Source organism: Belonocnema kinseyi, chromosome 3, assembly GCF_010883055.1.
Source record: "Belonocnema kinseyi isolate 2016_QV_RU_SX_M_011 chromosome 3, B_treatae_v1, whole genome shotgun sequence".
NCBI classification, from domain to species: Eukaryota; Metazoa; Arthropoda; class Insecta; order Hymenoptera; family Cynipidae; genus Belonocnema; species Belonocnema kinseyi.
The window spans coordinates 123,439,764-123,450,910 of NC_046659.1; the positions used below are offsets into that span (position 1 = coordinate 123,439,764).

The following is an 11,147-nucleotide window of genomic DNA, read 5'->3' on the forward strand; positions in this document are numbered from 1 at the left end:
ATAAAACAGATCAATTTTAAAAGAAAAATTGAATAGTTAAATTTTCAGATAAAAAATTTATTTTCAAGAAAAAGAAAACGAATTTTCTACAGGACTGTTAAACTTTCAAGTCAGAGAGAGGAATTCTCTACAAAATGGTGGCGTTTTCAACCTGGAAATACTTATTTTCAATAAAAATTTAATAATTGATATTTAAAACAAAAATTTTTTAACAAAAATAAAAAAACATTGAAGCATAACCACAAAGGATAAATTTTCAACAAAGTACTTGAATTCTGAACTGAGCCAGATTAATTTAAAATAAGACAGTGGCTTTTTTAAACAACAACATTTATTTTGCACTACAAAAGATGAATTTTAACAAAATAAAAAATTTTCAACTAAATAGTAGATTTTTTTACCAGAAAACATGAATTTTTAACAATTCACATAATTTTTAAAAAAATGAATTCTCTGTGAAATAGTTTCTTCTCGTACCAAATAGTTGATTATTTAATCTTTCAGCCGAAAGCATGAACTTTCTAAAAAAAAGTTGAATTTGTAACCAAATAAATAAATTCTCAGTAAAAAAAAAGAATAATTTGTACAGAAAAACGAATTTCCGAATAAAATTCTAAATCTTTAAACAAAAAAAAGATCTTTTAAGAAACTAGTTCAATTTTCAATCAAGGGTTTGAATGTTCAATCTAAAAAGAGGAATTTTCAACGAAAAATGTAATAGTTGACATTTCAACAAAAGAGATTTTAATTTCAAGTAAAAAAACAGTTTGATTTTACCAATAATGACGAATTTTCAACAAAATACATTAATTTTCAATCATATAAGAAAATGCGAATTTTCTACAAAATTCCAACAAAATAAAAGAAATATGTAGTTGAATTTTCAATAAAAAAAATTGTCAGTCAAGAAAGAAACAAAATTTCAATCAAATTGTTCAATTATCAGGTCAAGATAACGTATGTTCAACGAAACAGTTGGATTTCAACCAAAGAGTATAAAACACATATACGAAACAGTTGAATTTTCAACCAGAAAATATTAATTTGCAACTGAAAATATAATATTTGAACTAAAAAAGATTTTTATTTTAAATAAAAAACAGTTGAATGTAACCAAGAAATACCAATTTTCATCATAATACTTGAATTCTTAACCAAAAAAGGTTAATTTTACACCAAAAACTTGGACTTTTACAACAAAAATTATTTTCTGGCAAAAAGGCGTATTGTTAATAAAATACATATATTATCTACCAAATGGTTCATTTTTAAACAAGAGGATTAATTTTCTATGGAAAAAGATGATTTTGTTTAAATACATGAATTTTTAAACAAATATAGTTGAATTTTCAACTTGAGCAGATTATTTTTAAACCATAAATGTAATAGTTAAATTTTGCGTTAAAAAATTAATTTAAAGAGAAAGAAAATGAATTTTCTACAGAACTCTTGAACTTCCAAGCCAGAGAGGAATTCGCTACAAAACGGTGGCATTTTCAATCTGGAAATACTAATTTTCAACAAAAATTTAATATTTTATATTTAAACCAAAAAATATATTAGAATTGGATAAAAAGTAGTCAAGTATAACCGATAAGTATGAATTTTCAATTAAATAACTAAATGGTGATCTGAACCAATTTAATTTATAAGAATACAGTGAAAATTTTAAACAAAGAAATTTCTTTTCTACTACAAAAGATGAATTTTTAACAAAGTCCCTAAATTTTGAACCAAATAGTAGAATTTTTTACTAAAATACACAAATCTTAAAAAAAAACATAATTTAAAAACTTTTGACAAGAAATGGTGTAGTTAAATTTTTGTTAATAATTAATTTTTAATAAAAAAATGAATTTTCTATAAAACAGCTTATTCTTGTGCCAAATAGTTGGATTTTATACCAAATTGTGTAATCTTTCAGTCGAAAGCATGAACTTTCTAAAAGAAAGTGGGATTTTCAATAAATTAATTAATTTCAATTTAAAAAAATATGTTAGTCAAGAAAGACACAAAATTTCAATCAAATCGTTCAATCCAAAAAACCAAAAAATATGTCTTTTTAACCAAATTGTTCAATTTTCAACAACAAATTTCAATTTTTATCCAAATAATAACAATTTTTAATAAAAAAGATAATTTTTCAACGAAAAATTTAATAGAATACTTTTCAATTGAGAAAAATAAACTTTCAACCAAAAAATAGTTGGATTTTTTTCCGGATAAATAGGAATTTTGATAATTTATAAACTAAAGAATAACATTTTAAATAAATATTTATGTTTATTTGTGATACTTTCAAAACTTTGTGACACTATTTTGATACTATTTTTTTAAAATGTGTGACACTATTTTTGATCCCTAGGGTGAGTCCGAGGCCTGCAATTAATTTTCTAAGTCATTTATTTATTTAAAGGCCCTCCATTAGACACGAAATATAGATCCAATATAATTTTATAGACCTAGTGCCTCCCCTGCCATCGAGTGCTCCTCCGACAAGCAGAATCGCCCAATGGAATACCTCTCCTGATCCTGGTCAGTCATTCATAAAAAGTTCATGTTTTTTTTTAATCTTACAGATTGTAAGAAATATATTTGTACAGCTTTTTTTCGGCATGCCTGTGCTGCATGCCTTTTCTCACACACTACCCTTATTTTAAAAAAAAATTCTCTAATCAGAGTTCTTGTTTTTAGTTTTTTAGCTATTAGCACAACAATTGTGGATTTAAGGTGATTGAAAGACAATTGGGAATTTGGGTATTCAGGGTGCCACTATTTTTCCTTCTTGTAGCCAGCACAATTCTTGAGCACGACTTATTGATTATTATATAAGGTGTTTGCTAAAGTGTGATTGTCTATTTTCATTTGGCAGATGTGGAAAATTAATGGTTTTTCTTTTGTGTTACAGCTTACGGCAATCTTGCAGTTAATGTCAGACAGGTGAGAATACAAATAATATGTAGATTTTCGTTTATAGTTTAAGAGCCAGCGAAACGGCATCTTGCACCATCGCGGATATTGATTTAAAAAAATTAATTAATTATTGAAAAATTATTATTTTTTTCAAAATTGGCATGATCATGTTATTTAGTTTTTTTTTTTAATGGGAGAGCTTACCTCTCGAGAGCTTACTCGCCAGAGTGCGCAATCTGTTCGGGTTCGAGTTCTGTGAATTTTTTAAATTTGATAAATGAAAAATCGCTTTTTTATACAAATTATGAATCATTGTTTATTGTTTATTCGTCAAATAGAATTAAAGTGTCAGAAATTCTGTTTGAAAATAAAATAATGAACATATTTTCAAATTAAAAAAAAATTCCTTTAGAAAAAAGTCGTCCTTTTTTTTGAATTCAACTGTTTTCGATTAAAATAAAGTTATCAGTTGAAATTTCGTCTCATTGTTTGAAAATTTGTCTTTTATTTGTTTTTGTTTTTTTTTTTTCTTAAAAAGTGATCTTTTTTATTCGTAAAATTACATGATGTTTTGAAAATTCGTCCTTTTTGGCTGAGCTCAACGACTTTTTATTTAAAGTATTTTTTGGTTGAAATATCAACTATTACGATTTAATTTGTGCGTTGAAGATTCATCTCTTTGGTTTGTAATGAACTAGTTTAATGAAAATTAGTTTTATTTAATTAAAAATTGATTATCTGAACGTTTAACTTGTCAATTTTTGGTTACAAATTGGCCACTTTTAGTTTAAAAATCAACCAATTAGATGAAAATTAATGTCTTATTAAAAGATGGTCTCTTTGGCTGAAGATTAATCTTAATGTCCAAAAATTAATATGTTTGGTCGAAACATCTTTTTTCGTTTGACAATTTAACTAACTTTTTTTTTAAATTCGTTTTTGTTTTCTCGAAAAATGATCTTAGTTGAAAATTCAAACATGTGTTTGAAAATTGATCTGTTTTTTAGAAAATTATTCTAAATTCTTTGGTTAAAAGTTAAAATACTTTAAAAAAATTGTATTACTTTCATACAAATATTTTTGTTTTGTTTAAAAATTAATTTTTCAGTTGAAAATTCTTTATTTTGGTTGAAAATTTAAGTATTTTGTTCAAATATTCTTTTTTTCGGTTCAAAATTATTATTTTTTCAATTGAAAATTGAACTATTTCATTTTTGGTTACATTTTTTTTTATTTGTACAATTAATTTCTTTCGATAAAAATGTAATTGAATGAATTGAATTAATACTTTATTGAATTTTTTGTTTACGTCAAGTTATGCTTCTTTGTTGGAAAGTAATTTTTTTGTATAAAGATTCATTACTTTAGTTGAAAATTAATTTTTTTAACAGGAAATTTAACTTTTACATTTTTGGTTGAAAAGGTTTTCTTTTTAAGTTGGAAGTTCACTTCTTTTGTTGCAAGTTGAAATATATTGTTGAAAATTAATTTTTTTCATCTAAATATTTCATTTTTCCATTTTTGGTTAAAGTTTTTGTTGATTTAAGAATCTTGTTGCAAATTCGTTTTTTCTTTGGTAGAAAACTTACCTTTTATAATTAGAACTTCAAATATTTAGTTCGAAATTAATGTATTCTTTCGAATACTTGTCTCTCTAGTAGCAACTTAATCTTCTTGTTTGAAAAATAATGAGTTTGGTTGAAAATTAAACTGCTTCATGTTTAGTTTAAAATTGAGCTCTTTCATTTTTTGTTGAAATTGGATCTTTGTTAATTAAAAATTTTACTATTTGGTCAAAAAATAAAGAATATTATCAAAACACGTACTTTGAATTTCTTCAGTAGACAATAATGTTATGTATTTAAAATGCAGAACGGAGTAAGAAAAAGTGATAAAGAGAATTCAACTATTTTTGGTTGAAAGTTCATTATATTTAAATGAAAAATCTTCTATTAAATTTTTTGTTCAGAATTCATCTCTTTTTGTGAAAAACTATACTATTTGCTTAGAAACTTAATTATTTTGTTGGAAATGCAACTACTTTGTTTAAAAAATGTTTTATTAAAAAATGATTTTTGAATATAAAATGTAACTATTCCATTTCTTGTTAAAAATTCGTATTTTTGGGTTAAAAATTCAACTCTTTTGTAGAGAATTCGCCTTTTTGCTTAAAAATTTCAAATGAACTAACTTTTTTTTTTCTTTTTTAACTGAAAAATCATTTTCGGTTGGAAATTTAACTTTTTTGTTGAAAACTCGTCTTCTGAGTTTGAAAATTAAACTGCCTGGTTCTAAAATGATTTCCTGTGTTAAAAACTTATTATTATTACTATTATTAATTTTAATGTTTGTCATTTCAGTTGAAACTTCATCTCTTTGATTGCAAATTTAACTGTATTTCTGAAAACTTTTTTTTGTTAAAAAATAATTTTTTAATTGAAAGTTTAACTATTATTTTAAATTGTATATTATTATATTATTATAAACTCAACTGCCTGCTAAAAAATTTTTTTGGCTTGAGGACAAAAATATTTGTTTAAAAATGCAACTTTTTCAGGTTGAAATTTAATATTTCTAACTTGAAAATTCAACCCTTTGGTTGAAAATAAATTTAACTAAATTGTTTAAAAATTATCTTTTTATTTAAAAATTAACTTTTTGATTGAAAGTACATTTCTCCGAATTTAAAAGTCAAGTGTTTTCTAAAACATTGTCTTTTTAGTTTAAAAACTCAACTCTTCCATTGAAAATTCTTCTCTTTTGGTGGAAAAATCTTCTTTTTGATTTAACTTTTTTGTTGAAAATTTGTGTTTTTAGATAGAGAATTCATTCTTTTTGATTGAAGATTCATCTTCTTTGGTAGAAAAGATCTTCGATGAAAATCCCTATGCATTAATATGATTTAAAATCATTTATTACCCTAAATTCCCTATATTTTCTTGAAACTCAGGAAAAGTCAGGAGATTTTGAAATTTTGATTTTGTAGCAATCCATTGAAAACCAAAAATTAGCAATTTCAAACGAAAATAGAGCACTTCTTATTAAAAGATCTCAATAAAGTAATTAGTAATTAAAATTAGTAATTAATTTTTTAAAGAGTAAATTAATAAATTATAAACATTAAGTATTGTCAATTTTAATAATTATTGAGTCATGACAGTAATTTTGATACATGTGTAGTAGGTAATAACAATGTAAAATTATATAAATATTTAATTTTGAAGGCTGGACCTCCAACACTAAACACATTCACTGGCAGACCAACTTCCCTGCCACCTTATATATCGCCTCCACCAGCCGTTGCACAGGGAGGGCAAAATATTTCAGTCGTCGATGGAAGAAGGCCATCCGAGAGTGGATCGGAAAGTGAACAAAGTACGGGTGGAAGTCGTAAAGATCGGGACTATAAGAGAAGTTCCGTTTTGAGTAATCTATTTGGTAGAAGAAAAAAGCCCTCGCAATCGTAGATTCAGTGGAGAACCGTCGCTACGTAATTACCCGATGAGTACTTAAAGCCTGGTAAGTGTTTTCTCAATAATTAAAAATAATTTTCTATTTTAAAAATAACCCCGGTGGAAAACATTTCTATCAAAAAGTACAATATTTCTACTACTATATTTTTTTTTCCTAGAAACATGCACTTTCTTTTAGTTTACAAAATAAAAAAAAATACAATTAAAAACAAATAGATAGTTTTGTCTTGCGCTTTTCTTTTAGAAAAGTAAACAAATGAACAATAAAGTATCTGTTTCCACAAATAAAAAAATTGTATAACTTTTTTATTAATATTCTTTTTAATTGGTTGTAAAAATCTACAAAGTATTACAGAAAACTGCAGGATTTTACATTTTTTAATTTTGATGATTGACCTCATGAAAACACTTTCAATTTTACGTCAATTATTGCAGAAAATGACAAGTCTTCACAAAAAAATACAAGATTTCACCAAAGTTGAAATATTGGGAAAATTTGGAAAAAAAATTTCCTAAGATTGCTGATAAAAATGTTAATTTTTTTTTATTTTTTCAAACATTATTTTTTGGAGATTATTTAAAAATATAAAAAAAGACCAATTTTGACTAGTAAAAAACAATTCCTTATTTTTAAGATAAATTAAATAAAAGATAAATGGAAATTTGAATAAGCTAAACAATTAAAAACAAGATAAATTTTTAAAAAACAATTTGAAGATGTTTAAGATGTATTTAGAAGTTTTGAAAAGATTCCAAAATAAATAAACACTTGAGAAAAGATTTCAAAACATTTGATAAAAATTTAGATTTTTGAAAATTTGTTAAATAAAATTTTAAAACTTCTCAAGAATTTTGAAAGTTTTTAAAACAATAATTTTTTTTATCAGAATTCCTAGAAAAATTAAAAATGATTTTTTGGTTTAAAAATTAACTTTTAAAGAACATACAAAAGGTTTCCAAACTAAAAAATAAAAATTTGCAGATCTTCAGGAAATTTTTTCAATCGCATAGGATTTTCGAAAAATGGTAGGAAAAATTCGACTGCCAAGATAATAACAAAATTTTCATTAGATTCTTGGATAATTGCAAAATGATTTTTTTCAAAAACAATTTTTTTTGAAATATTAATGTTTCTGGATTAAAAACGATTGAAATAATATAATTTTTCAATTTATTAATATGTATTTTGTTGAAACTTCGACTTTTTTGTAGAAATTAATCGGATATGTAGAAAATTCTTCTTTTTGATAAAAAATTTATCATTTTTGGTTGAAAATTCAAATTATTTGTTGAAAATTAATTTTATTGGTTTGAAGGTCCACCTCTTTTGTTGGATGTTAATTTTTTTGTGTTGCGTTCATCACTTTGTTAAAAAATTCATTTCTTTGGTTGAAAATGTAACTATTTTGTCGAATATTATTTTATTTTTTAAGAATTAATTTTTTAAAATAAAAATGTGACTATTCCATTTTTGGTTCGAAATATATATTTAAAATTAAAAATTGATTTTTAAGATTTCAAAAATGTTCAATAAAGAATTAGGAAGAGCTTAAGGCAATTTTATTAATCTTAAAGGAGTTTAAAAAAATAGTGGGAAAAATTCGAGTTTCAAGATAATAATAAAAACTTTAATGGCTTCCTGAAAAACTTTTATATTAATTTTTTCTAATTTTTCAGAGAATATTTTAAAATATTTTAAAAACACATCTTGATGTATAAATCAATGTTTCTAGCTAAAATCGGTTGAAATAATAAAATTTTTTAATTTTTCATTCAGGCTTCAATTTATAGAATTCATAATGATAACGTGGATTTATATTTTTCGAAATCTTTGAACTGCACTATGTATGAAGGTTAAAATTGTTTATTTTTCAATTTAATTTGATTTTAACATAGTAACTAATGTCCGGGAACTAACTATGTTTGTAGACAATTAAAAAAGTTAATTTCATAAATAATTTCTAAGTGGCTACTGGCTACTTTAAAATAGTGCACATGCATACAATTTTTATTTAGCAAAATGCATTTTATTGTTATTATCCCTAAAAAAATATAGTTCGTGGATGTCCGTGATACTATTTTATAGTATCTCCGAATTCAGGTTGTAAACATTTTGATTTTTGTGGGAAAAAAACCCGGGGGAACTGAGCCCGATTTACCATACGATGAAGTATACCACATGCCCTTAACGAACAAGTTTTCAATTGAAAAATTTTTAAATCTTTGATTTTATATGCGTTAATTATTGAGTGCTTGAATTAAAAAAGTTGAAAGGTTTAATTTTTTAATTCAGAAGTATTCCAATTTGAGTGTATTAATGTGCAGTTAAGTTTTTATAACTTTAAATGAAAAAATGTGTTCGAATCTTTTAATTTCAATGGCATAAGGAAGATTGAAGAATCCTGAAAAGTAAAATTTCCGAACTGGAAAATTTCTCTACAATAAAATTTATGAAAAATAAACTTTTCGCATAATAAAATTCTCGAATCGGAAAATTCCCGAATTAAAAAATTCCAGAATAATAAAATTCGCGAGGAATAAAATTGCCGAAAAATAAAAATATCGAACTGAAAAATTCCCGAAGAATACAATTCTCGACAGAAAATTGCCGAATTATAAAATATTCGAATTTGGGAAATTCCCAAATTGTAAAATTGAAGAAATTAAACAATTACATTTTTTTTATAAATACATTTTATTAATCGCAGTGTATAAATTCAGCAACTCAGTTGAATTCTTAAAGCTAAATTCTCATTTTTTGAAAATGAAAATTGGATTTTTTTACAACTTCTAAATTTGACCAAATTTGCTTCTTGAACCAAAAAAATCACTCTCTATATTCATCGTACCTTATAACGTTTTTCAAAGAAAATATCAATTTGTAATTCGATTTTCGCGAACGTTTTTTTTTATTTTATTATCAAATTCTATGCAGATTAAAAAAATTCGTCACCCAGAAATATTTAATTTAAAATTATTATTATTTTAAATTCAAACAATTTTCGAAATTAAAAAATTTTAAATAATTGAATAAAATAATATTTCATTATTGTATTTGTAATCAATAAAATATATTTATAAAAAATTGTAATTGTTTAATTTCTTGAATTTTCCAATTCAGTAATATTATAAACTGTTCGAAAATTTTGTTATCCGGGGAAGGTTCCAATTCGGGAATTTTGTTATTCAGAAATTTTCCCATTCAGAAATGTCATTATTTAAGACTTTTCCAATTAGGGAATTTTAAAGTGTCAGGAGTTTTATTTTTCTGGATTTTCAGTCATCCCCATTTAAAATAAGAATCTGTTTTATTTTAACAATTTTAAATTAAAATCCTTCGAAATTTAATGAATTCAAATTCGAAGCTGTAGAAATATTTAGACAATCTGAAAATAAAAAATTCTAAACTAAACTTTCAAATTATAAGCTAATAAAAAATATAAAATATTCATTTCTATAGAGTTCTTAAATGCCCGAGAATTTATGTTGAGAAGAAAATGTTCTATTCTAGAGAATATTCAAGAGAATTTAAAGCATTTTTTGTTGAAAAAAATATACATCATAATTAATAGATATATTTTTTACAAACACACAACAGTGAAGTGTATACATATTTGTTTTTAATCATATACTGCTTAAAGCAAAAATATGTTTTCTATTACATTCATTAATTTATAATTTAAATTTAGCGCTCTTTCTAATTTAAGGTTAAACCTTTTCCCGCGCAAGTTAAATAATTTAATTATTTTTTGGGTAATTTAAAATAGTTTTTGCTGTTTAAACGATTTCAAGTTAAAAATTAAATTGAATTAAAACTGAAAATTAATGAGATTTCTCATTTAAAACTGTACTTTGAGGCCAGGGGATTTACAAATTAAAAAATTCATTATGTACTTGAACATCGGAAAACTTTGGAACTTAAAGTTTTCAAATAATTCTAACATGACAAACAAATTTTTCTGAACAATGTACATATTGAGAACAAAATAAGAATTTCTCCATGGAAGGTTTCTCGCATGACTAGTTGGCTTTTCACAAAAAAAACTAAACTTTGTCAACCCTAGTTATAAAAAAAATAAATAAAATTCTCATTTGGAGTAGAGTATAAATTTGTAGAGAAAGCCTCGCTAGTGAACAATTTTATTATTCATGAATATTAATATTCGGGAATTTTCCAATTCGGTATTTTTATTTTTCTGCAATTTTATTATTCGGGAATTTTACAGGGCTGAATATTTTACTTTTCGGGATTTTTCAGTCGACCCTAATTTTCATCTAGAAATATATTTTTTCAATTTTTGTTATTTTAAATTCAAACAATCACTTTAGAAATTTCAAACATTACAAATAATTTTTGTTATAAAAATATTTGATTATTGTATTCTTAATGCATAAAATGTATATTTTTAAAATGTAACTGTTTATACTTGGGAATTTTGTAATTCGGCAAGTTTCAAATTCGGTAATGTTATAAACCATCGGAAATTTCCCAATTCGGCAATTTTATTATTCGGGAATTTTATTATTTGGAAATTTTGTTATTCGAAAATTTTGTTATTGTTAATAAAGCTTAAACATAGAAGCAATATTCTAAATATTTGTTTTCCTAGGTCGATAAAGAACAACTTTTCGGTTGAAAAACCTGTAAATTCCTTTACATTCTTATACGAGGGTGGATTGATAAGTTTCCGGCCTGACCAAGAAAAACAACGTTTTTAAGAATTTTTTTTTTTATTTCTCAACATAATCTCCTCCAAGGCT

General features: G+C 24.1%; 1 protein-coding gene across 3 annotated transcripts in view; it reads left to right on the plus strand.

Moving 5' to 3' along the window:
- The window catches only part of LOC117169028 (spectrin beta chain, non-erythrocytic 1), a 119,883-nt gene that overhangs the window by 107,618 nt on the left and 1,118 nt on the right, over positions 1 to 11,147 (plus strand). For 2 of the 3 annotated variants that reach the window (XM_033355093.1, XM_033355091.1), the window contains exons 8-10: positions 2,461 to 2,535; positions 2,909 to 2,940; positions 6,138 to 6,432. In XM_033355093.1, coding sequence (XP_033210984.1) covers positions 2,461 to 2,535; positions 2,909 to 2,940; positions 6,138 to 6,380 — 350 coding nt within the window. In that variant the 3' untranslated portion in view covers positions 6,381 to 6,432. The remainder of the gene's footprint in view (positions 1 to 2,460; positions 2,536 to 2,908; positions 2,941 to 6,137; positions 6,433 to 11,147) is intronic. The other variant, XM_033355092.1, reaches the window with a different exon arrangement.